Genomic DNA, 27,312 nt, shown 5'->3' with positions numbered 1-27,312 from the left:
TGAACTCAGGTTACTAGACACGCACGGCAAATGCTTTACCATGTTGAGCTGAGGGAATTTTTAAAGGACAATTGTGTTCTGGGTATTGGAGCTAAGGAGACAAAGTTGTTTGGGGTTTCGTCGGTTTTTTTTGTTGTTGTTGTTGTTATCATTCTGTATTTTCCCCCAAAAGGAGTGCATTTTTAATTGTCTAAAAATTTGTACTTGTTTGACAGCAACAACAACAAAAAAAAAATCAGCAGTCGGGCATGGTGATACATATCTATAATCCTAGCATTTGGGAGGCTGAGGCAAAGGGAACAAGGTCTTTTTGCGTTTTTGAGAAAGGATTTCTCTGTGTAGCTTTGGCTGTTCTGGAACTTGCTCTGTAGACCAGGCTGGCCTCAAACACAAAGATCTATCTGCCTCTGCCTCCTGACTGATGGGATTAAAGGTGCGCGCCATTACTGCTCAGTTTGCATCACTGCTCATATGCAGGCTATGTAGACCAGGCTAGCCTTGAATTCAGGGCAATCGTACTGAATTTAAGATGTGTGCTTGCATGTCCATCTTGTGTGTGTTGCTAAGAGACTGAAATCAGGACCTTACCCATGCTATCCTCAGCTTTAAATTTGTCCTTCATTATTTCTCTGCCAGTAATTGTATTGTATGCCTGTAATCCCTGCACTCCAGAGGCAGAGGTAGTGTGTTCTTAAATTTGAAGGCAGCCTTGGGCCAGTGGGAAGGCTCAGTGGATAAATGTACTTGCTGTAAACATACATGGTCAAAAGGGAAAAGCTTACAGCTACTCCTGTGCTAGTGCCAGAGGACAACCTAGGATGGCACAAGACAACTCTTTCTCCACCTTTCCAGGTCCCAGTCAGGGCGGCCAGAGCATGCTCTGTAGGAAATAGATTTTGTGACTCAGAGCAGAGGGTAGGCTCCATTCCTCCATGTGATGGCTGCAAGCAGGGCTTCTACTGGGTGGAATTTTTAAGTAACCACATTGCAGCATCGAGTCTTCCCATTCGGCATTACTATAGTGACACTCATTTGGTTATTTTTATGTATGTACATGTATGTCCATCTGTGTGAGTGGATGGCACGTACATGAGGTACCCTTGGAGGCCCGAAACAGGCATCAGATCCCTTGGAGCCAGAATTACAGCTGGGCACTAGGAACTGAACTCAGGTCATCTGCAAGAGCACCATCGCATCTGGAAGTGTGCTTAACCACCCACCAAGATTCTCCAGCCCAACAGGTGGCTCTTATGCATAGTCCCAACAAGTTTAAAACTCAAGAGATGAGGGCAGAAACAACAGAACCCCTCAAACCCCAAAATGTATCCCTGCTAAATGGACTCCGCATTAAGTCAAACAGAAGCATGAAGCAATCAAACTGACTCCTCTAAGAAAGCAAAATAATTTACACAAGTCTAGTTCACTGCTATATTCAGACACTTCTGTGGCAGTCCCCATAGCTGTATGCCACCTAAGACTCACACAAAGGGCCTCGGTAAGGTATCTTAGTGATCTTATAGTATCAGCAGGTCACTAGCGCCAAACTCTTTCTTTTCCAATACCACCAGCAAGACAGGTAAAATGACAGGTAAAATTAGGGAAAGCCAAGCAAAAGAAAATAATTCTTGATTTGTACCCTCAAGTGGATCAAATATTTCCCTGAGAGGTCAGAAAACAATGTTAAAACCCAAGTAGGGCTGGGGAGATGGTTGCCAGTAAAGTGCTCGCTGTGCTTTCGAGAGGACAGGAACTCAATCTCCAAAGCCAGGGTAAAGTCACATGATGGCACATGCCTGTACTCTCAGCAAGGGGGAAGCAGTCAGGAGCACCCCTGGACTTTGCTGTCCAGCCTGTCCAGCCAAATAAAATCCAAGTCGTTGCAGGAGCTGTGCTTTAAAGCAACAGTGGTTCCCTTGGTGGTGAAAAGGACTAAAGTAAAGGGGCTTGGAACAAGATGGGCATTCTCGTGTGATTCAAGTCACGTCTCTGTGTCCATGTGTGATGTGCGCACAAGTGTCCATGTATGCCTTGTCTACAGCCAACACTCCACTAGGGTAACTTAAAACAAAATAGGAATTTATTTACAATAGCAAAGATGTCAAAAATAACAGGAACAATATATAACAAATCCAAGAATTATTTTATGAAAAAGGCAAACAATATATACATGAAACAAAAGATAAAACAAAATTCATAGGGCAAACTTAATTTTGACCTCCTAAAAAGCTGTAAAATGCAGCAAAATGTCCTTTTTAATATGAATTACTTTAGTAACTCTGGGCCAATTAGACACACACACACGAACGCACAATTTTCAGTCCTCTTTACTTATCAAGTCTTCCTACCTTTGAGGAATGCAACACTGGGGGTTATGTAAAAGTAGGAGGTGCAAGCTATTCAGATGTGCACTGAAGGATATACTTAGTGACTGGCTCAGACTTTTACAGAAGCAAAAGTCTCTGAGGCCTAATTTACTCTCACTGTGCCATCTCTAGCTGCTTTTTAGTGAACTTCCTACTAGACAAAAAAGTCACACTAAGCAATTTTTAGGTTCTTCAAGTGCTCTAAGCTCACTTTCACTAAACTTGAGCATGCAACAGAATCACTGGGACAGCTTCCTAAAACACAGGCTACTGGGGCTTGTGCCTTGTCCCAGTTCACTGGGGACTGGCATAGGGCAGAGAACCTGCGGCTTTAACCACACCCCAGGAGATTACCATGCTGCCAGGCTTTACTCTGACATCGTTCCTCCTTAAGATGCTCACTGATCCTGCTTTTCCTTACACAAATCTGAGATTTTGCAGGAAATTAATAACGAGATCCCAGGCAACAATAGGGCTGCATCTTTTAGCAGAATGAGCGGGATCACATTTTCCAGCAAGTCCTGGTTTGGTCAAACTTAAGACTCTGACTGTGATATCCACCATTCTCTTGGACATTTATCTTAAGTTTTGGTTATTTGTTACCTCTTCTTAGGCCAACGCTGGTTCTACATCACAGAATCTCATTGAAAAAACTCCAAAGTGCTGCTAATCTTTCTCATGAATCCTGACAACTTTTACCCAACTTGCAATTTTTACTACTACAGTGACCATCCTCCAGCATGTTGGGTTCTACTAGAGGCCTCCAACCTAGGCACAAATGGGCAACTCAAAGGTAGGGCTTCTGAATAGTGATAGTCTCCCTCAGACTAAATATGTTGCGAATTGATAATAAAACAAATTTTAAGTGCTTTCAAAACCCACTTTATGCGCAGGTAATTTCTAACAGGATGCTAATAAAACAAATCATTTACAAAGATAAAAGAAAAAATGAATTTCAAGGACATGCTCATCAAAGGACTCACCAATCACCTCTTAACTTCTCTGTAATGTTACTTGCAAATTCACAGGACTGAAATATCAGTATTTGCATCCAAGTCACAAAATTCAAAGCAATCAAGCATTTTGCATTCCACTGCTGCATAAAAGGAATTAAGAAATAGGGGGATGAAAATAATCCACTGCTTTTGATGTTTATTAGGTTTACAAAAACTGTACATTTTCTTTCTTAAGAAAAAGCATTAACTTAGTACTGGTATCAAATAGACTGAACATTCGTTAACAGGAAAATATTCTGATTTTTATTTTTGCACGTTATTCTCAAGTACACAATTACAATAATGTCACACATCCCCTATATGATTTTCTTTTTATGTATTTTACTTTTTTTACAAAGTATACAGAGGGAGGGACATACAATATTTAATAGGATATTTCTACAGAACAATAACTTATATTATGTCCTTGTAAAAATCTGTACCTCTTTAAAACATTTAACTGAAACATCCTTTTTAGCTTTGCTAATCAAAATTGTTTTAAGAATTAAAACTAGGTTGTAACTAATGTCAGTACATAACAGTGACTACTTCATTTTCTCTTTATACAGACAAACACATTTTATATTCACTTGACCAAACCCTTAAATACCTTTTAAAGGCTTCAATATTGTGCTTTAAAAAAAGAAAAGAACTGTGTATGGTTCCAGATCATGTAAAGAGAAATATAAAGTGTGTAAAGTGTTGTGTTCCTTATCTTTCAGTTTATTAAAAAAATATGTTAAATGATCCAATCATTTATATTTTCTGTACTGATTGTAGATGATTTTTAAATTTCATAAATTTCAATGTTAGGTGTTTAAATTACTTCTGGGGAAAATAAAAGTAGATTTTAAGTTCTCACAAAAAAAGACAGAGCTTTCAAGAATAACAGGGCATAAATCAAATCATAGTTGTGATGCATTTTTAAAGCACGTTGCAGAGGCTACAAAGGCGAGAGAATTCCCTATTAGATGGAAAGGCTAGGGAATCTACGCCTTGGCTTTGACTGGCATTGAGGATGGAGTTCATACCAGCCTTAAGAATTTGATTTAGAACTAGACTAAATCAATCTAGCACTTCAGAGGTTTGCCAAACACCAAATATTCAAGACATCTAACCCCAAAAATATAAACTTTTGAATACAAATATTGATGACTAAGAGAAAGATGAAAGGTAAAAACCTAACGGCACAAAAGGGATGGAGCACCATAATGAGGCGGCAAGGCAGCTATCAAGTGGGAAGAAAACTTCTAAGTCTCCCCATGATGTGCCAGACCCGTGTGCCAACAGCCAATTCCAGGGACTCTAGAAACTGTTTTCCAAAAGACATCTTAACAAAATCTCAGTAACCAACTTTTTACAAATTTTATCAGCGATCAGTCCTGTATGTTACGAACTGCCAGCTCTCAAAAACAAAACTGTCAAAGACTTGGTGAGGATCCACATGAGGCCTCAGACTGTTCACACACTTGGACCACACCTCTATTGTGTAATCCAAGACAACCGAGTGTTAAGGTTTTTCAGGTTAACTAAGAACTAACAGAGCAGGCTCAACTTGCCAAGTCTAAGTCCTTATTAGCACCCGTTCTCTGGTCCATGGAGCCATCACTCCCTTTCTGTCCCTCTCGCTTGGTCAGACAAGAGTTCTCTCTCCGGTTTCTCAGAGAGAACTGAGGGATTCCTGTCTGGATACCCATTAGCTTTTCAGAAAAATATAAAGGCATGGAGTTGAAACTGTATGAAAACATTGTATCTATAAACATCTTAACCTCTATTTTTTCAATTATTTTTCAATTACCAAAGATATTTAAAAGAAAATACCTTTACTCTTTAAAAATACTAGTGTCCTTATTTTCCTTCTAATTCTTCACCTGAGTAGTCTCTCTGAAGAGCAAGACTTACAAAATGCTCTCTCTTGCATCCCTGGATCTTTCACGTTACTGTAAATTTAATACTTTTCATTATAGATTTTAAGCAACTACTACTGGGGGTTGTGTGTATAAGTATGTAAAATAAGCAATACACACAGATACATGTTACATATATATGTGTATATATAGATAGATATATATAATTCAGGGTACATTTACATATATAAAGTTGCAAAAGATCCTATGAGCCACAAGTTACCCCTAGGAGATTCCAAAATGCAGTCCTCAGTTAAATTTCATTTGTAGCACACAACCATTCCAAGACAAAGCAGCACAGACAGAATAATCAAAATACAACAGGATCAAGCAAAAATTTCCAACAAGGTTTTCTAAAAGTTTACTACACTGACAAAAGATAGTCTAAAGAAAAAAGAAGTATATTTTGTCCACTAAAAAGAAATAAAAAAGAAAAGTAAACACAAACCCAGCCACTGTTCTTTTACTCAGCAATGCCAGGGACACGAAAGTTCATATGGAAACTTTCACTGTCATATAGCCTGCAAATACTAAGCAAGACAAGGAAATGACTTCCATGTTATGATCATGAGACCTCACTGTAAAAATCTCCCATTCCTATTAGGTATCTCTGACAATTTTATTGTGAGAAATTTGTGAGAAAAAAATTGAGTCAACATGAAGACCTTCAGTTACCAATGAGAAGTTACCGTGAGTTAAATGGTCTTAGAAGAGTACCATCAAGGTAAGCAAGGTAAATATTTTAAAATAAATATAAAACTTCTAAGATAGAAAACTTCAGTATAGAACCAGGGATTACTTTAGTAAAAGCAACTAATTTGTTGCTGCGTTTCCCCATGTATTAAACAAACTGAATAGAATTCAGAACACACTATTGAACGAAATGTAAAAACAAAAAGTCAACTAGAAGCAATATTTCTATTTGTACACAGCATAAATCAATTTGATACAGTATTGTATGTGAACAAGACTGATTGGCTTTTAAATGAATTTTCTGTTTCAAGGCCAGTTTCTCTGCAAACATCGGTGAAGACTACTGTTAGGGCAGGCCAACTTCTTTATGATGGCGCATTATGTGCTGGTTCTTTTCCGAGGGTCTCCGGAATCCTTTCTTGCAATACTCACAGCGGTGAGGGTAGTCTTTCGTATGAATGGAGATAACGTGCCGCTTAAAGCCTGAGGCATCTGTAGTGCTATATTCACAGTACTCACATTGGTACACCTTCCGGCCACTGTGTGTCTTCATATGCTTTTTAAGCTCACTCTGTTGCCGAAATCCCTTTCTACACCTCTTACACCTAAACGGAAGGTCCTTTGTATGAACCGAGAGAATATGGCGACTTAGCACAAACGGATCTGCAATCTTAAAGTCACAATGTCTACACTGGTGCATCTTTTTACCCTTGTGGGCAGCCACATGTTTCTTGAGTTCTGAAGGCCTGTGAAAGCCTTTATCACACATATCACACTTATGAGGATAGTCCTTTGTGTGAACTGAAATTATGTGTCGCTTCAAATCACTTGAGTTGGAACTCTTATGGTCGCAATGCAAACACTGGTGTGTTTTGCTCTCCTGATGGATAAGAGCATGTTGTTGCATCTCTTTGGTATCTGAGAAAGTCAGAAGACAAATGTCACACTTGAACGGCATCTCTTTACTATGCTTAGTTTTTACATGTGTTTTCAAGTTAGAAGAGTCTGCAGACCTGTATTCGCAGTACTGGCATTCATAGGGCTTCTCCCCAGTATGGATTCGCATGTGCTTTTTGAGCTCTGATGGGTGACGGAAACCTTTGCCACACTCTACACAAATGTGAGGAAAGTTTTTGCTGTGGACTGCCAAAAGGTGGCGATTCAATAAGCCTTGTTCAGCTGTTTCGTATTCACAGAATTTACACTTGTGCATTTTGTTGGCTCCTTTTTCCTTATGCACCATTTTATGAGTAAACAAAGCCCCAGCATGAGAGAAGTGCTTTCCACACTCATCACATTCTATGGCCTTCTCTGCCTTGCTGGTTAGCTTGTGGCTCTCCAGGTGATTGTGTAAACTTATCTTCTTGTTGGTAGTGTAATCACAGTCAGTACAGCGGTACTTCTTCTTGGCAAGGTGTTCAGGATGGTTTTTCATGTGCCTTTTCAAGAAACCTCTCGATTTAAACTTCTTCCCACAAATCATGCAAGGGTAGACAGTCAGGGGATGTCCATCTGGGCCAATAATTATTGCTATGAAAGGAAAGGAGCATAAGTGATCAAAACATGCCAATTTGGGTTTCTTCAAAAGTCTGAATGCATAGTCAGGGGTTCCTAATTCGGGTAACAAACTACACACTGACTTGTCATTTTCAATCTACAAGATACAGTAACCTGGCCCTAAGAACTTCGTCTACACTAACCTCTTCCATTTTAACAAAATGAATAAATTTGTAATTTCTATTGGCAAGTGATGAACCCTTACAAATTTAGAAAGCCATATTCATAAGGTTTTTAAATTATAATTTCTGCTTTATTAAAAAAACATTAATTTATATTAACTTACAATGGAGTCTAAATATATCAGTAAGATTCTTAATATGCAAATAGGTGTAAGAAATAAGTTACAATATATAAACTCAAGCATATATCCTGCTGCTCTAAAAATTATGCCCATTTTATGCTGAAATAATCACTTTATCTTTTTTTCCAAAATTAACACTTGCCAACATGGTTGCCTTTCATTTTCATGCAATTCAAGCTTTAACTTTTTTCATCCTTCTTTGATCCAATTCCCATTCCATTTTAATCAAGAAAAATCATTCATGAATATCACTCAATTCTGAAAATTATATTTTAAAATTCAATATAAAAAAGCTACATATAGTCTAGCCACTAATATGCCATCACGATACCCCTGTGGATGCACACTAGCATTTCCTGAGAGCTTGCGGAGCACGCTGCACCGTGGAACTCGCACGCCCTCACCTGTTTGGTACTGCCTGGAATCAGGTCTTCTCCTTTTCTTTGGTTTTTGTTTAGCCAGTCTGCCGAGGCCAGCAGACTCATCTATGTGCAAGAGGGCACTTGCAGTGCCATTCCGGTTTTCGATTCCATCAGAATTATTACCTAACAATGTGTATTAAAAAAACAAAATCATACAGTATTATAAATTATAAAGAATTAGAAATTCTTTATTAATCACAACAATGAAAAGCCATGATACTCATGAATGACAGAAATATCCCACTCTAGGTAATGGAGTTTTTATGAGCACATTCATTACGGTAAAACTCAAATATATGTCAGTATTTTCCCCATGGGTTCCCATGCTGTTTCCCAAAATTTTAAAGTTATGGGCCTGATACAGTTAAGATGAAAGGTTCCAGCCTGAAACCTGTATACTTCACAGTTTATTTCCTTCTACGTAATATATACATAAAGGAAATGCCTGTTAAAAGTCAGGACAAAAAGTAGACTTTAGATTTTTATGGTCTAGTTTCTTTGGAAGGGAGATTTTTGATAACAGTTTGTAGTTCTTCGAGACTAACAGGTCTATTTAGATCGTTCACTTGGTCTTGGTTTAACTTGATTGGAGGAGGGGGAGGGAAATGGGAGGAGGTGGTGGGGAAGAGACAGAAATTTTAATAAATAAATAAATAAACGGAAAATAAATAAATAAATAAATAAATAAATAAATAGATTTGAGCCGGGGGGGGGAGTAGACTTTATAATCTTCCTCTATTCTCATTTAAATCAAATAATCCAAATAATCCTTATATAGTACTAGCATTTCAGATTTCTGAAAACCTAAAACCACAAAAACTGTTTTGTTTTTTGTTGTTGTTACTGTTTTTCAAGACAGGGTTTCTCTGTATAACAGCTCTAGCTGTCCTGGAACTCACTTTGTAGACCAGCCCAGCTTTAAACTCAGAGATCCGCTCGCCTCTGCCTTCCAAGTACTAGGATAAAGGAATGCGCGGACATCACCTAGCTACATAAACTGTTTTCAATTGCAAATTCATGTCTAAAAAAAAAGGCAAATTCATGTCTAAAGAACTGCTCCGTGACTTACCATAAGCAGCTGCCCATGCAATTGGCATGAAGGTTTTCATTTCATTGTCATCTATTTGTTGTTCGTGCACTGCGGCTGCAGCTGCGGCTGCAGCATCTTCCTCCCCAACAATCACTTCCATATAAACTTCATCGGCAATTTCGGCAACATCTAAGTAGAAAATACATGAACTTTTCTGATCAGGCTTAGAGAGATCAAAGGAAAGATACTTTTATTTGAACTCAGCTAATATGCAAGCAGAAAGAAGTTCAAACATTACATACCTAGAACACAGCTTTTGTATAATAAACACTCAACAAACACTTACTGAATGACTCAGTTCTTGGTTTTCACCAGTTTAGTTTTAAGTTAACAACACTTTACACACACACATATATATATATATATATATATATAAATAAATAAAATGGGTCAGTAACAATTCCCTCAGAACATGCCAAAATAGTTTCTAAAACAATGCTACTTATTTCCTGCAAATACTGACCGTTTAAAAGAGACAGGGAAAACACTCAGAAACACATTTTCTCCCACAGAAAGGCCACCTACTTACTTAAATCTTCCTCTTCTTGCTGAGAGTCATTAACAGTCATATAAACCATCTTTTCCCTGGGAACCCGAATACTGTTGTTTGGATCAAGTAGTTCAACTCCATGATCATTCTCAGGCTCACTTTCCACAATGTCTACAGTTCCACCTATCAAGGAAAACAGAAGCTCCAATAATTTATTTTAAAATTTCATTTCCACTTCCTTTTTTAAACATCTTTTTCTGACGCTGTTAAAATTATTTTATCTTCATAAAAACTTCACATCTAAATAAGCCAAAAACAGTTAGACTGAAACACTGATCAGGATGTCTAAGATGCTAAGGTTAGCAGTGGTGACACACACGTCTTTAATCCCAGCACTTGGAAGGTGGATCTCAAGTTCAAGGCCAGCCTGGTCTACAAACACAAACTGAGTTCCAGGACAGCCAGGGCTGTTACACAGAGAAACCTTGTCTCAGAAACAACAACAAAAAGATGCTAAGGCTTCCCTCTCACCTAAGTCATCTTCTCCAGGGTCAGCTTTAAAAATGTACACCTTGATGACTTCAGGGCAAGTGCCATCCACTTTACAAGGGTCGACTTCAGTTTCCGTGTCCATGGTCAATCCAGATGAACCATCATGTTCTATTTTGCCAGCATCATCCACTAAACAAGGAGAAAAATACATCTCAAATAATAATAGAAAATGCTCAAAAAGAAAGTTACTGTTTTTGAGAGTCCTGTTAACAAACATTCTCTTTAACCTGATTCACATAAAATTGGGTGCTTTTAACCCAGACAAGTAGAAGGTTAATAAATACACTTCTAGAGACTTTTAAACTGGGATCAGATATTAAAACCAGTACTATAGAAAAAAATGCCTGATAACATATATTTAAATAAGGATATATTTAGCCTTTGCTAAACCACAGATAAAAGCAATCCTGTATTTAAAAGTCTTTGAGTATTTAAGGCAAGAACCTTTAAATAATGTTTTAGTAGTAAAATGAAAAAGCACGGTCCTCATACAAATATTTTTTAAGCACTATTTTCATGGTTACTATTCTTGAACACATCTGATGTGATCTATTTTCATCAGAATGATATGCTTAAAAAAATAACATGACTGCTAGAGAATATATCTCCATGAGATGGGGAATGCAAATTCAAATTCAATCTGCTTAAAACTTACAAATGCTGGCTCGATGGCACCATGCCTTTAATACCAGCCCTCAGGAGTCAAAGACAGGCAACTTAGTCTACATGGGAAACCTTGCCCAAAGAAGTAAAAAAATAAAAAAAAAAAACAACTTACAACATTTATCTTCTATGTAAGTAACACATATATAACTTTAACTTGTGACTTTAAGTCAAGGTCTTTGGTGGAAAGTAAATACAATATATAAATTCAAACAAACTGAAATGTGCATTTGTCCTGTTTTAAAGAAAAAAAGAGGGGCCATATGGAAAATGGAAGAGAGAAATGAAAAAGGGCAAAAATCAGGAAAATGTTACAGAGCAAACACCACAGTTTTGTTTTGGTTTTTTGAGACAGGGTTTTTCTGTGTCGTAGCCCTTGCTGGTCTCAAACTTATCTACCTCTGCCTCTCAAGTGTTGGGATCATCAAGGCGTGGACCACCACCACCCAGCCAAACACTACAATTTTAAAAAGCTTTACAGAAATCACCAAAGTAATCAGTGTTATATATTATTTGGAAAATAAAACACAAGAAAAATTATTTGACTAAAGACCAAAAATGTAATTGCTAGGTAAATAACCTTATAGCACATATTACTTAGGGGCATCTCCGGCAATACAGAAAGTGCGGTAAAGGTTAATGAGAACTCAGTACCTAGATCAATCTATCAGAAAAGTTAGATTCACTAATGTAAGTCTTTCAAAGAAACACAAAAATGTTCTTTTTGTTCTAAGTCCAACTAGTTCTATTTGGGCCAGCTTGCCACAAGCAGAGGGAAACAGGTCCAAGGCCTTAACAAGTTCTAGAAGCCCCAATGCTCCCAGGAAGCAAGTATCCTCCCACATGTATTTGTTTTCCTTCTGGCTAGACATTTATGTTTTAACTACTTCATCAAACAGTGAGTTTAAATTGTATATTTTAAGACTTCATGTTAGGCTCAATCCCTAATACTGCAAACAAAAATCCTGAAGATACTCATCTAGTATCAAATATTTGCCGATTTAATTATTTATGTAAAAATAAACATCCATCTCAGTGTGCAAATTTGATTTTGTCTTTAATAAGTGATAAAATTATACTTGAGGAAATTTCTGAAACATATTTGACTTACTAACAGTTTAAAAAAGACTTTACGTTAGATATTAGAAGATACCAGTATGACAAAGACTCTACTCCAGTGAGAGAGCAGATGATTATTTTAAATGCAGTAACAATAAATGTGATTACCATTTATTGACTAAGTACTATTTAATACATATTGTAACCCTGTGAAGAAGAGTACAGTACTGTTGACAATTTATAAGAGAACAAATGGAAGTCTAGAAACATTGACTATTTGAAATTACATGGAATTTAAATCTCAAGCCACACAAGTCCCAGTCCAAGTTTGTTAACTTTTAGTCTCCAGAGGAGGAGATCGATATTGGCAAAAGCAACTACATTACATGAAAAACTTGAGTATAGTGTAACATTTAAAGAGGCCACCAGAAATAAGATTTACATATTCATGACCTTTTAGGGATCACACTCAGATCTTCAGACTTGGTGGCAAGTACCTTTACATGCGTAACCATCTTGTTGGCCCAATTCTTGCTTTTTACTATTGGCTTTGAAATACTGGCCCATCTTTATGTTCTTTATAAGAATTTTGCCTAGGTAAATGCAGTTTTGAACCTAATGGAGGGAGAGCATGACAGGACTTTTTGACATCACAATCTGAGTTTTGTCTTGGTTTAATATTAGTTGCAAACTACAAAAGAGATGATCCGGAATTTAAAATGTTACAGAGGTCAGAACCACCAGCACCTAGTACTAACTCCCTAAAGAGTCATGAATATGTAAATCTTATTTCTGTGTGCCACAGTGTGTGCCTACCCAAACACATACACACCAAATAAAGTTCAAAAAAGGCAAGAATATACTGACAGTTTGTCTACCTGACTTCTGACTTACGAGAATCTAAACTATTTTTTAATCTTTAAAAAGATCTATTTATTTATTAATTTGTGTGCATTGAGTTTGCCTGCACGTGTCTGTCAAGTCCCCTGGAACTGGAGTTACAGACAGCTGTGAGCTGCCATGTGGGTGCTAGGAATTGAAGCTGAGTTTTCTGGAAGAGCAGCCAGTGCTCTTAACTGCTGAACTCTCTCTCCAGCCCTAATCATTCAAATTCTAAATATGTCATTGCACAGATCTGCTGGCAAACAGCTTCTGCAAACTCTTCTAATCTGTCATTTATAAAACTAATAATTATAAAATTTAATCATTCAAATCCTAAACCATGCATAGAACACTGGAAGCAAACATTTTAGTGATTGTTTTGGTAGTGCTGAGGATCAAACTAGGGCTTTGTGAATGATATATAAGTGGCCTAGTACTGAAGTACACATTCTCAGCCATTTTAGTCTACTTCTGACACTCAGTATATTATTATTAAATAGTGAATGATATTTTAACATACACCCAGCTTCAAAACCAAACATGTCACTTAAAAAAATACTTGCTGGGAGACTGATACAGTGCCACTGTAATCGCAGCATTCAGAAATAAAAGGCAAGAGGACTGCTGCAAATTCAAGGCCAGCCCGGCGATGGTGGCACACACCTTGAGTCTCAGTACTCTGGAGACAGAGGCAGGCAATCTGAGTTCCAAGCCAGTCTCATTTACAGAATGAGTTCCGGCACAGCCAAGACAACATAGTGAGACCCTGCCTCAAAAACCACCAAAATGGGCCGGGCGATGGTGGCGCACGCCTTTAATCCCAGCACTCGGGAGGCACAGGCAGGCGGATCTCTGTGAGTTCGAGACCAGCCTGGTCTACAGAGCTAGTTCCAGGACAGGCTCCAAAGCCACAGAGAAACCCTGTCTCGAAAAACCAAAAAAAAAAAACAAAAACAAAAAAAACACCAAAATGTTTATAAATATCTAATTTGTTGATCAACTATTTTACTTTTTCATGCAAAATTTAAAGTAACTGAACATAAAGGTCTCTTATGGAGAAAAGGCAGATGTCTACTTAGTCACATTACAAGAACAGAGATGCTAAACTGTCGAATGCAATCTTTAAAAGTAAGCTCATACAGAACACGAAAAAGGATTAATATCCAGAATGGCAGTGCTTTATTGTACACTGACTGATTCTATGTATACAAAAAGGATATCTCACTCAGACTTAAAGGAAAAGAGAAGTTACTTCCCATTTTGGTGAAGGACAAACTATGTACACAGGTACAGAGACAAGAAATGGAATGAAAGGACTGAGCAGAAAGTGTGTCACAAGGCATGGTAGGGAATACAGCCAACTGCTAAACTGAAGTCAGATCACAAAGGGCCTCCTGCACCTGGCAGAGAGGCTCAGACTTGATCCTGGAAAGCTTCAAGTTTCTCAATCAGGTCAGACATCAAAATTTCTTGGGGAACTTGGGGTGGGGGTGAGTCTCTAATCAAGCAGTTAGTTCTACATAACCCAAATGTAGGGAAATGGGGGCTAGAAAGTCAGAAAAAAAAGATTTAGTGGGCCCCTAAGCCCTAACCCTGACCAGAGGTGTGAGAGCATCTGCTGTGAGTGATGGGAGATCTTCAAGCAATGAGGATATCACATGCCTATTTGCTCTATCATCTTGTTAGCCTTCAGAAAGTGGATGGGCTGAAATGGATCAAGACAAAGCAGGGAGAGCCCTATTGAGTCTGCTGCAGACATGTAGCTGGCAGGTGACAGGAGACAAGGCCTTCAATAAGGACAAGAGATAGTGCAGGAATGAGGAAGAGAAATGGGTTGGACATCTATTTAGGGATGAGCAGGACTTGTAAATTTGGGCAGTACCCTACATAAAGAAGAATCTAACAAGGAACCAAGTCAGGAGTTTGATTCTGAGTGGGCTAGAATGTAAGAGAAAGAAGGAAAAGAAGGATCTTTTTTGTTTGTAGACAAATCTCAGTCTTGTAGCCCAGCTTGGTATGGAATTCACACTATAGGCCAAGCTGGCCTTGAATTTGAGGCATCCTTCCTACTTCATCCTCAAAAATACTGGCACTAAAAGTCTATGCTAGGCTGTCAATATAATGCTTGCCACCAAGTGTGATGAGCTGATTTTGATCACTGGGCTTCACATGGTGGAAGGAGAGAACCAACTCCTACAAGTGTCCTCATATATTGCAGTACATCTTGTGCTCGCGCACACACCCAGGGAGAGAGAGAAATATAATTTCAAAAATCAACAAAAGCATGTGCCAACACACTCAGAAGTGAATGGTTACTTATGATAATAATTCAAATATTCTCACAATCTAGATAACTGAATCTATTGTCATTTTCAAATTTCAAACAGAGGGTAGCACCAAAAGGATGCCAATCTATGTAGAAAAGAGTCTAGAATACATGGGGATTACCATTGGAGTCCTTATTTATAAACAGTTCAAGTTTGATGAAGTTGGCCTAAACTTTGAGGAAAGTTTAATAAACTGATCCTAAGCCAGGCACTAATCCTAACACTCAGAAAGCTGAGACAACATAATGCAAAACTCTGTCTCAAAAATCAAAAGCAGCTGGGTGGTGGTGGCACACACCTTTAATCCCAGCACTTGGGAGGCAGAGGCCAGCCTGGTCTACAGAATGAGTTTCAGGACTGCCAGGGCTGTTACAGAGAAACACCAACTCAAAACATCCAAAGTGAAAAGCAAAAGAACAAAACCTGGCTGAAGAATGGTCTAGTGGTTAGGAGCAATTGCGGCTCTTTCCCAAATCAGAAGTTTGATTCCTAGCACACACATCAGGTAGCTCACAACTGCCTTTCACTCTAGCTCCAGAGGATCCAACACCGTCTTCTAACTTCCTAGGGTACATATATGACACACACAAACATAGAAGATATACGCACACAAAACAAAAACAAAAAAGTGCTAACACCTGATTCTAACCGGTACTAAAAAGCCAAATACCCCACCCCTTTGGTTCCATAGAGCAAGAGCAAACTTGCTGTTCTCACATGTTAGTTTCCAGTCAGTGCCCTTATAAAACCTTCAATGACTAGAAAATCTAATCATGTTAGAACATGCAAAGTGTCATACATACACTTACCTATAATTCAGAGTTTAAAAACCTGTTTGCTTTCATATATACATGGGAAAACACATTTAAAATACACTGACTTCCCTGATACAGAGCTATTCTATTATTATACAAAAGTAAAATTCACCTTCAGATTTTCACCTTGAGATCTTGCCCCACCTACTCAACCTGCAAAATTATTCTGAATATAAAATATTACAGAAGAGATTTTTAAAAGAACACTCTGATGGTCCTGTTAAGTACTCAGAATTTCACTATAATTTTAAAGCTACTATTAAAAATGAATTTCTAAAAACAGACAAAGAAAGCTTCAATAAATTGAGTCATCATATGTATGATTCTGCTTAAGTGCCTTCATCTACAGTCATGAAGAACTAGTACTTTAGAATAAGGCTTCTCCAAAATAGAAATGCATGATTTTTTTAAATTAAAATTACTTCTAATAATAACTACCATTTGCATTGCATTTTGCAATTTCCTTCATGTTTCCATGTAAGTTTCTTACTTCATTTTCCAGATAAAGAAACAAAGGCACTGAGACAGTGTGTAACTTGGTCAAAGTCAGTTACAGTGAAGACTGGCGAAAGTGCAAGGACACGCCCATCTTTAGAACCCAGGCCTCTTTCTCATCTACTGGTTTTTAAAGAAAGAAATGTTCAGTGTCTAAAACTCAGTATCTAAAAAAAATTATGGATAATCCCAAGCCACCCAGGAATTCTCCCATTTTAGTAAATTTTTCGCACTTCTTCCCACTCTAAAAAGTGAAACCAGCAAGCCTCATATAGTCTGGCCCAACATTTTACCTAAAAACTGAAGTGAGATGCTGGTGAACAATCGCATTAGTAATAACAGTTCCAGTAAACATAAGGACACTTTACACAGCTCCAAGGAAGCTTCGGTAAACCACCTGAAGACTGAAAACTAATAAATGATTACTTGAGGTAACAGCAAATACTATGGCATCTAAATTTACATTATACTGAAGTTGTTAATCCATTCATTATTCTGGAATGCCTAAACAACAATATTCTCCTTCCCTTTCTGTGTGAGTGTGCATGTGTATGCACGTGTATGTATTTCTTTATAGATACAACTTAAGACCAGCTCTATCCGTGAAATTTACCTATACAATTTTAGATGGAGAAGCAGAAAAATCTCTAAACAAGCTTTAAAGATAAAGTTTTAAGGCAACTACAAATAATAACAATGTTCTGCATGCTTGAAAATCACTAAAAAATGTTAAGTCTTTACAAATAAGTAAAGATTTTAAGTTCTATTAACACAAAGAAAATAAATATGTAAAGCAATAAATGTTTATTGTTCAATGTAACCATTCCACAGTTCCCCTATTCATTTACAACAAAACCTTTGCCAGTCTTAAAGGTTTGAAATCAATATAGGTTTTTCATTAAAATTTGGCTTTATGAACTATCTTTGTGAATGGCAGAAATCAAGAAAACATTAATGATTTTCCAACACACTACAACGATTTGATTCCAAAGATAATAAAGTGGATTGTTTGATATAATCTTTACTTAGGATAAAAAAAGATGATGGCAGGGAAGGGGAAAAAACGTTCAAAAATGTCTGTACTATAGAGAACACCATGTTCTCTAAATCTAATTCTAAACCTATTTCATTATAGCAAAATAGGACAATAACATGAGCATATATACCTGTTTAAATGCACCTTTGCTTTCTTTGAATTTCTCTGAACAGGAATGGAATAAATAGCACATTAAAATATATTTATTATATATAAAATACATTAAAATATACCAAAATATACTAAAAAGCTTACTTCTGTTCATATTTACATTTTTAGGACCATTAAAACTCACTTAAATTGGAACCCCCAGTACCTCAAAGAAAGATAAATGTAAATATTTTTAAAGTCTGGATTCTACAATACTACACTTGGTATGCCGGTGTCAATCACTACTAAATCTATCTCTATATATTTAAATGAGTCTATCAGAGAGGTGAACTTTCTAAAGAGCAATAAAGGCAAAAGGCTGGTGCACAGTTAAGCCTTACTCCTTAGAAGCCCTTTGAAAACTAGAAGGGTGCCAAGTCAGAAAGGTAGAAAGCAGAGAGAAGCCAGAGTGCTGTCGCCTTCACAGTCTGGGACAGAGCCAACTATTTCCTCTGGCCTTGGTGCTGGGTTGCCTAGTGTTATTATAGAAAAGCTGGCATTCACATTTAAAAAGCAGTATTTTGGGCTAAGATGGCTTAATGGACAAAGCTTGCCACGAAGGCTGACAATCGTGTTCCATCCTTGGAACCCACACAGTAGGAAAGAACAGATATCCACGAGACATCCTCTGACCTCTATACACAGGCACCATGGCATAAGAACACAAGTAATTTTAAAAACAAAATAATGGAACAGAGAGATGGCTCAGCAGTTAAGAGCACTTACTGCTCTTGCAAAGATGTCAGGTTCAGTTCCCAGCACACTGACAATCACCCATAGCTCCAGTTCCAGGAGACTGGTGCCCTCTTCTGGTACATACCAAGTACACACCTGATGCACCATGTACATGCAAACAAAACACTCATTAAATAAAAATAAAGCTACAACTTTAAAAATAAAATAAATACCATTTTTATACTAGAGCATCTTACTTATAAATTTAAGTATCTTTACTCTCCACTGGCTGCTCAATTACATTCCATATATCATAGACATCCATCTATAAGTCTCTGGCCCTGGCCCATCACCATCAGATCCAAGTTTTTCAACCCTTTCTCACCATCCTTTGCCTTTCCACCCAACCTCGTGTTTACTCTGTATTGGTATGGAGATGAAGCTGCCTCACTGGAAAAGCAGTTACAACATCCAAACATTCCTCTAACCCTCTAGCGAGGGTCCTCATTCTACTAACATTTTATGTCCCTGCCTAGGAAACAACAATCATCCACTATGACCCTAAACTTCAGTCCCTTCCTCTTCTCTGCACCTTACTCCACCTATTTTATTAGCCTTCTTTTCTCTATTGTCAGCGTGGCCCTGTCCAGTGGTTTGTACCTGTACCCATAAGCACGTTCAACATACATTCACCATTTCAGCAGCCAGCAAAATCCATACTACCGCTTCCTGTCTCTCAACTATAATGGCTTACACAAAGTGTTTCACTCTAATACCACTTTTACTGATTTCTCAACCCATTATAGTTCACTTCTTCCTTCTCCTAGCCACTCACACATGTTTTTTGAAACTAATCTAAATACCAACAACATTCTAATTGCCCAACAAGAGCCTTTCTTCCCAGGGACTAACACTTTTAAAGAATCCTCTGTAGCCTCAATAGTGTTGAAAAGACTTTGAAAGTTTGTCACTTTGTCTTCCGTAAACCTCCAATTTTCATTTCACCTCTTTTTTCTTCTCTTTTTGATGAGACCTTGTCTCACTTTGTAGCCTAAGCTAACTTTAAATGTCTACATCATTTTATACCCAAAATATCTATACTTGACACTTTTTAAAGTTAGCACACAAACTAATGGGTTTCATTATGGCATTTTCATATATACTATATACTGTTATTCAACTCACCCTCATGACCGGGTATTGTTGGCTGCCTTCCTCTCCACACTTCTGCTTTCATGCCAGATGTACTCCATTACTCCACCCCCCCACCCCGTCCTGCACCTTCCCTTTCCTTTAAGAGTTCCTCCTTGGGGCTGGAGAGATGGTTCAGTGATTAATAGCACTAGTTGCTCTTGTAGAGGAACTGTTTTGTCTCAGTACCCACACAGTGGCTCACAACCAGCTCTAGGGGAACCAACACCTTCTTTTGACTTCTACGGGCACATGTTACACATACATACATGCAGACAAAACATTCATACATACAAAATAAATCTTAAATTTTCTTTTTCCCCCTCTCATGGTTCCATTTCTACTTTTATGACCTATAACCTACCCCCCAACACAAATTTAAATCTAGAGTCATCACGAGCTAAAAACATACAGTATGTCTGAGTTTTATTTCTCTTAACATGACAGTCTCTAGTTTTATCCATTTTCCCACAATTATTTTGTTTTTCTTTCAGCTGAAAAAGTGCTACTTATATTCTAGCACTTTTTTCTCATTCATCTGCTGGTGGCTACCTAGCTGGTTTTGTTCTTAGCTATTGTAATGTAGCAGTAAACCTGGGTGTGTACGTTTCTCTGTGATATGCTGACTCAAGAGTCCTTGCTTTGGGTAGATACCTAGGAGTAGGATTGCTGAATCATATATTAGTTCTATTACATTTCAAGAAAATCTCCATACTGGTTCTATAGTAGCTACATCACATACTTGATACAGTTATTATGCAAACACTCTGGGAAATACCAGCGATTTCCATGTGAGACACTTCCTATATTCTGTTACTTTATCAATTTCTCCTCTTTCCAAAATAGCATATTTACATTTTCAACTGCCAAGAAATGGAACCTCAATCTTATTTATTTATTTCTTTATTTTTGGTTTTCGAGACAAGGTTTCTCTGTAGCTTTGGAGCCTGTCCTGAACTAGTTCTTGTAGACCAGGCTGGCCGTGAACTCAGAGATCTGCCTGCCTTTGCCCCTACCCCATTGCTGGGATTAAAGGCAAGTGCCGCCACCACTGCCTGGCTGCAAATCAAATTTTTAACAGAGCCTACATAATCTTTACCCACCAAACCTACTCCTCCTATTGAATGATTATCATGACCAAATCTTCCAAGACAGAAATCTTAGCGTCAAATGCCAGTCATCTCTGCATTATCTTTCCCCATCCAAGTCCCATCAATCATCAATAAATCTTATCCACTTTACTTTCTAATCTCTTGAGTTCAACTGTCTTCAATCCTCTTTATTATCAAAGTCTTTGGGATATTTAATTTTCTTGTTTTGTTTTAGTTTTTTGAGACAGGGCTTCACTGTACAGCTTTGGCTGTCCTAGAACTCGCTCTGCAAACCAGACTGGCCTTGAATTCACAGAAGTGCAGAGATTAAGGACGTGTGCCACCTCCACCTGGCTTGTTGTGTTTTTGAGCCAGGTCTTACTGGCCCTAGAACTCAATCTTCCTGAGTGCTGGGGTTACAGAACTACACCACTACCACACCCCAACTTAAGAGTATTTTTCCTTATACATGAACCATTTGAACGACTGTCTCTTGTTCACTTATTCTTACTCTCTACTGCTACAAGGATTATCTTTCAAAATAAATTTAAACTTGAAATAAGCTACATCTCAAATCCCCCTACAGACCAGCAGAAACTTAAAAAGGAAAATACTGCTGTGTGTTGGTTAGAATCTAGAAAAATAGATAATCTCATAAACTTCATGAGGAATTATGCAAAACATTTGGAGGTATTATAACCACACATAAATATACATATTCTTTTCTAAATTTTTATTATTGTGTGTGTGTGCATGTGTGTAGCGGGTACATATGTGGAAGAGGATTTTTGTTCTCCCTAGAAACAATGGCTTTCTTTACATATTTAGGAGTTTCCAATAACTGGATCACCTACAGCAATGCCAAACATACAAGTTCCATAAAACATGTTGGAATGGATGTTTTTCTTCCTTTTTACAAGGACTATTTCTTTTAAAAGTTCTATCCTAACTTGTTAAGACCGTATCTTACTTTGCAGCCTAGGCTTACTTCAAACTTGCAGAAGTCCTCTTTCCTCAGCCTCCTGAGTTTTGAGATTACAGGCATGCATACACCAGCACACCTAGGTTAGATACCTCAGTAACTTTTAAAAGATATTTCCTATAAAATGCTGGTGAACTCTATTATATGGTATCATATATGAAAACTAGGCAAATTTATAAATAGTGTATGAGTTTTTATTTACCAAAGTTTAGTGCTTTAAGGAGTTAAGAACTTATACTGGGTTAGAAACAGTTCTACCCAACCCAGAGTTTTGTATCTGAAAGTGAATCAAGAAGTATAATGTTATAAGAAGAAACAGCTGTCCTCATGCCAACTTTAAACATTTGGAGGGCTATCCCCCAAACACCTTAGTTTGGTTCAGTGCTCTAATAAATTTGTCATGCTTGAAATTATGTCTCAGTACTATGCACTTTCCCATTCTGTTCCATAAACAGTATTTTACACACAATTCAAGTATGCAAGTATTATTGTACATCCAAGAACATAAGTTCATACTTCAGATGTTCTCTGTCCAGTGGTTTGTTTCCTATACCTATAAGCATACAAGAAAATAAGTAGTTTGGTCATACATTTTTTTCCCAAGTTGTTTGAGGAGGATTCCTAATGCTAAAAGAGTCCTAAATCACATCCTTCATGATTTTGCAAAGTCACAGACTGTCTTTCTGTAACTGAAGAAACCACCTCTTTCTATCCCACCTTTATATAGAAACAAGTCAAGCACTTTTCACAATTTTCAATTACCTTACAGACTCCAAACTAAAAACTCATTTTACACATTTATTTTGTTTTATTTGAAACAGGGTCTCACTATGTAGCCTTAGCTGTCCTAGAACTCACTATATAGATCAGGCTGGCTTCGAACTCATAGAGATCCACCTGCCTCTGCTTCCCAAGGGCTGGGATTAAAGGTGTGCACCACCATACCTGGACAAGGTATTTTTACACATTTAATTTTAATGAACATTAAGCAATTATTATTCAATTTTCTTAACAGTGTTAAGAAAATTAACACGGCTTAATTTAGAAAAGTAGCACCCCAACAATGTACCCCGATACTTACAGGAAATCATAAGGTAGTCCTCACAGTTGGTTTTGTCGTCATCTTGCTGATCCACAGGGATCCCATTGGCATCTATGACTGCTTCAGAGGCACAGTCTGCTACCAACACTTCTTCTGAAACAACATCGGCGGCCAAAGGATCAGTGACGATTTCTGCTTCTACTACAGTATCGTGAACCACATGTTCAACGTGACCAACGTCAGACACATGTATAGATTCACTTGTCAAGACATGTTCAGGCATAGATATCGAGGCTGAAGTAATATCAGAAGCTAAAACATCATCCGGAACTGTGCAATGTGTTAAAGAAACTTCTTCAGTTACATCTGAGTCCAGCACTTGCTCTGGGATGATGACTGTTTCTGATACATCTGCTTCGTCCATGATATCTGGACACTGGACATCTTCTATAACAACGTCCTCAATAACATCTTGGATTACAACTGAGTCTGGGTCATCAGGAACAAAGTTGTGCACGGTTATGTCTGAATCCACAACATCTGACACAAAAACCGTTTCTTGTACTTCCACAACAATTTGATCCCCATCCATGTGTGTAGCACCAGCTCCTGAAAAATAAACAAAGTCTTAAGCAAGTGTGGTTTGAATAAAAGTGACCCCTATCAGATCATATATTTGAATGTTTAGTCATCATGGAGTGGAACTGTTTGAAAGCATCATAAGAATTAGGAGGTGGGTACTTGTTGGAGGAAGAGTGTCACAGAGGGTGAGCTTGGAGGTTTCAAAAGCCCATGTCTCTCTCTGTCTCTCCCTCCCTCCTAATCTGGATAAAACTCTGTAGTTGTCAGCTACTTCTCCAGCCATGTTCCCCACAGTAGTAACAGATTAAACCTCTGAAACTATAAGCAAGCCCCCAATTAATGCTTTCTCTTCTAAATGGTGTCTCTTCACAGCAATACAACAGTGGCTAAGACGTAAGTAAATAAAGTTATCAACTTCAGGACTAAATATTCCAATCAGCAAAATTATTATTCAATTTCACCCAAAATACACTAATTTATCAGTTTTCTTAAACATTTAGATTCCCCTGGATCCTCTGCCTTGGAAAAATAATCTATTTTTAAATAAAATTTAAAAAGACACTTTTTAGCATACTCTTTTAAGTACTTACCCCAAATCAATAGATAAGGAAAAACTATTGATAATAATACAATTGAGACAAAAAAACCCTTCAAGACAGTAAAATTCTAGGAACACTAAAACACATTCGGTTACTTAAGGCATGGTTTTAAAACTTAAGTAATGTAACTACGGGTGGCAAATGCATCCATTTATATGCTTTTCATGCATTTTCCTTCTTGGTCTATCTCCCTTCCCACAACTTGTATTTTTTATTTTCCATTTTTCCCATGATTTTTTTTCCACTTCCTTCACATCCTTCTCCTTTTTGTTCTGGCACCACCAACAGTCTTCACCTGACTATGGAATCTTAGATTTTGACCTTTATTCTAGAACATAAAAGGATTGGGGTATAAGCGAAAAGGAGGACAGCAGAAAATCTGTCTGAGGCTGTCTATCTCTACTGACAGTGAACAGAAATGCCACTGCCAAGGGGCAGTGGGATAAGGGGAGGTAGTAGAAGGAACCTACCCTTGACTTCAGAGTACTGGATTCTATTAAGCCTCCTCCCCAGTGTCACTCCCAAAAGCAGCTCTTAATACAGGAAACTCTTCCAGAGTCCGTTTTAGTTAAAGGGGTGACAGGAATCAATTTTTGCCCAAAGAGTTAAATGACTTAACTGAGATCACAGTTTGCACAGCATATGGTGCTCAGTAAATATTGTTCTCAACAAATGCTACAAACAGAACAACTATACATCCTTATGAGAAATACAAATCAAAATTTTTGAAAAATCCAGTATCTTGGCTGCCAGTCCAGAAAAAGTTAAGTTTTATGAGTTAAGTAAAGATCTAAGTCTAAACACGAAAATTCATTTCTTTTATATGTGCCTTACATACACAGCCTAAAGGTCATTCTTCATATGCATGTGCTTTTACTTCAACCCATGCCATGAAATGGGGTGTGGAATTTTCTTTCTAGTTGTGGTGTCCTATCAGCACTCATAAGTTTTGGGTTTTGGAACATTTGGGATTTTCAGATTAAGGATATTCAACTTGTACTAACAAGAATATTAAAGTCAGTTATAAATAAGTCAAATTTTTGGATAGAAGGATGATAATGTTTTCACTTTCCCATTTGTAGATTCTGAAATCCAAGAGTGACTAACTATGAGAGTTAACAATTGGGCCCATAACAAACTCTCCATCTGGTAGATAAAAAGCATAATGCAATTACAAGTCATTATACCTGTTGCATCAAAAAATGAGTTTGGCGCCTGTGGTTGTAATTCAAGTCCATCTTCATCCATGGCCTTCAATTCTCATCAGTCACAACTCCTAAATCAAGGGGAAAGTGAAGTCAGTGTTAGTTTGGGTATCCTTTTTTTAATGTCACATTTTCATTTCTAAAGCACTCAAGTTTTATGACTGACAAATATCTAATATATAAACATATACATCAAAAGGATCACCTTTACCCAGGCCCATTATTAACTGAGATACATGCCAGGTATACACCTATAATCCCAGCATTTGGGAGGCTGAGGCAGGAGACTCACAAGTTCAAGACCAATCTGGGCTACACAGAGGATTCCAAATCAGTCTCAGCTACACAATAAGAGCCTGTCTAGTGAGGTCATGTCTCAAATAAATCAATAAAATAAAAATAAATTCACTGCAGGGTAGTGGTGATACACACCTTTAAACCCAGTACTTGAAAGGAAGAGGCAGATCAATCTCTATTAAGTTCCAGGCCAGCCTGGTCTACAGAGCAAGCTCCAGAATGTCAGGGGTACATGGAGGAAACCCTGTCTCAAAAACCCAAAAATAAACAAACAAATAAATTTGGTAGGTTGGGATACTGCCTATATACACATCTCTTTTAAAGATTGATTTGAGCCAGGTGGTGGTATCAGAGCACACCTTTAATGCTAGCACCCGGGAGGCAGAGTCAGGCAGATATCTGAGTCTGAAGCCAGCCTGGTCTACAAAGGGAATTCCAGGACTGCCAGGACCACACAGAGAAACCCTGTCTCAAAAACAAAAAATTATTTACCTTATGTGAATGCATCACATACATGGTTCATGCCATTGGCTAGAAAAGGGTGCCAAGTTTCCCCTGGAAGTAGAGTTATGGATGGTTATAAGCTACCACATGTGTTTTAGAATTTGAACCTGGGTCCTCTGGAAAAGCAGTCAATGATCTTTTATTTTTGTTTTGGGTTGGTTTTTTGTTTGTTTGTTTGTTTGTTTTGACTTTCCAAGACAGGGTTTCTCTATGTAGCCTTGGCTGTACTAGAACCCAATTCTGTAGACCAGGCTGACCTCAAAGTACCTGCCTCTGCCTTCCAAGTGATGGGATTAAAAGTGTATGCCACCACCTCCTGGCAACTAATTTAAGGTTCAACTAAAAATTCATTCTGTAATTTACTGTGGGAAATTTCTGCACAATTTTTGCATTACTTCTTTAAACTTATATACCCTCTCTTTCAACCACTATATTGAACAATCATAGAAACCCAAAGTATCTAATTATAGTAAAGGTAATGGTAGTAAGAACACTCTGGAATTCCATTTTACAGTGAGTGACTCCTCTCCCCCCCTCCCCACCTCGAGACAGGGTTTCTCTGTGTAGCTCTGGCTGTCCTGGAACTAGCTCGCAGACCACACCTTAAAGGTGTGTGCCACCGCCTTTCTTAATTGATTTATGCAATTTTTCAGTGTATTTAATTCTTTTGGCCATAGGTGATTAGTACTAGCTATGAAATGTTTTTCTTTAAAGTTCATTTTTGAGCACAATAAAATCAACTTCCTACTCTCAAAAGTCTGCAACCATGAGCAAGAATGAGAATCTCCTCCAGTGATCCCGCTTGCACTCTCTGCCTACCTCCATCTCTCAGTCTAGGCTGCTAGAACAGAGGAAGTGAAAAGTCATTTTCCCACTTTGGTTCAGACCAGCGAAATAAAGTCCACCAACGAAAAGAATCAAGTGAATACCCTGAGAAAGTAGACGAAGGGGGAAGAGGAGGCTTACCAACTGATTTTTGGATTCTGAGCCCAGAACTCCCTGTAGCCCCACTTTCTCTTTCCTTGGGATTTTGCAAGGCACCCCAATGACCTTAATTCTATCTCGCCTACTTAGCAAAAAGCAAAAACTTAACATATCAAGTAATATATTACCAAGTACTATTTGGTTACTACTTCAAAAGATCAGACACCAAAGATTTTACTTGCCTGTTTCTAAGTACTGCGTAAATCTCCTCAATGGTTTCCCTATCTCTATTTTCTCACTTTTTAATTCAATCTAAATGGAGCTATTAGATGCATCTTTCTTTGGCCTTTAATTTTGTTAGTAAATACTATATACTCATGAAAATTTTAACAAAGTAATTTTTCTAAGCATCATTCCTGT

The 27,312-nt window shown here is 37.8% G+C and overlaps 1 protein-coding gene across 8 annotated transcripts in view; it reads right to left on the bottom strand.

Moving 5' to 3' along the window:
• Window positions 1-2,055: 2,055 nt before the first annotated feature.
• The window catches only part of Zfx (zinc finger protein X-linked), a 43,965-nt gene continuing 18,708 nt past the window's right edge, over window positions 2,056-27,312 (bottom strand). For 3 of the 8 annotated variants that reach the window (XM_075958877.1, XM_075958882.1, XM_075958880.1), the window contains exons 2-8: window positions 25,150-25,238; window positions 22,821-23,390; window positions 10,353-10,502; window positions 9,861-10,004; window positions 9,311-9,460; window positions 8,224-8,364; window positions 2,056-7,488 (exon numbers count right to left, since the gene is read on the bottom strand). In XM_075958877.1, coding sequence (XP_075814992.1) covers window positions 6,305-7,488; window positions 8,224-8,364; window positions 9,311-9,460; window positions 9,861-10,004; window positions 10,353-10,502; window positions 22,821-23,390; window positions 25,150-25,210 — 2,400 coding nt within the window. In that variant the 5' untranslated portion in view covers window positions 25,211-25,238 and the 3' untranslated portion in view covers window positions 2,056-6,304. Of the gene's footprint in view, window positions 7,489-8,223; window positions 8,365-9,310; window positions 9,461-9,860; window positions 10,005-10,352; window positions 10,503-22,820; window positions 23,391-25,149; window positions 25,239-27,312 lie in introns of those variants that run through there. The other 5 variants (XM_075958878.1, XM_075958881.1, XM_075958883.1 and 2 more) reach the window with 3 other exon arrangements.

Source organism: Microtus pennsylvanicus, chromosome X, assembly GCF_037038515.1.
Source record: "Microtus pennsylvanicus isolate mMicPen1 chromosome X, mMicPen1.hap1, whole genome shotgun sequence".
NCBI lineage: Eukaryota > Metazoa > Chordata > Mammalia > Rodentia > Cricetidae > Microtus > Microtus pennsylvanicus.
Note: the sequence above shows the minus strand (reverse complement) of the source record. Positions and strands in the feature narration are given on the sequence as shown.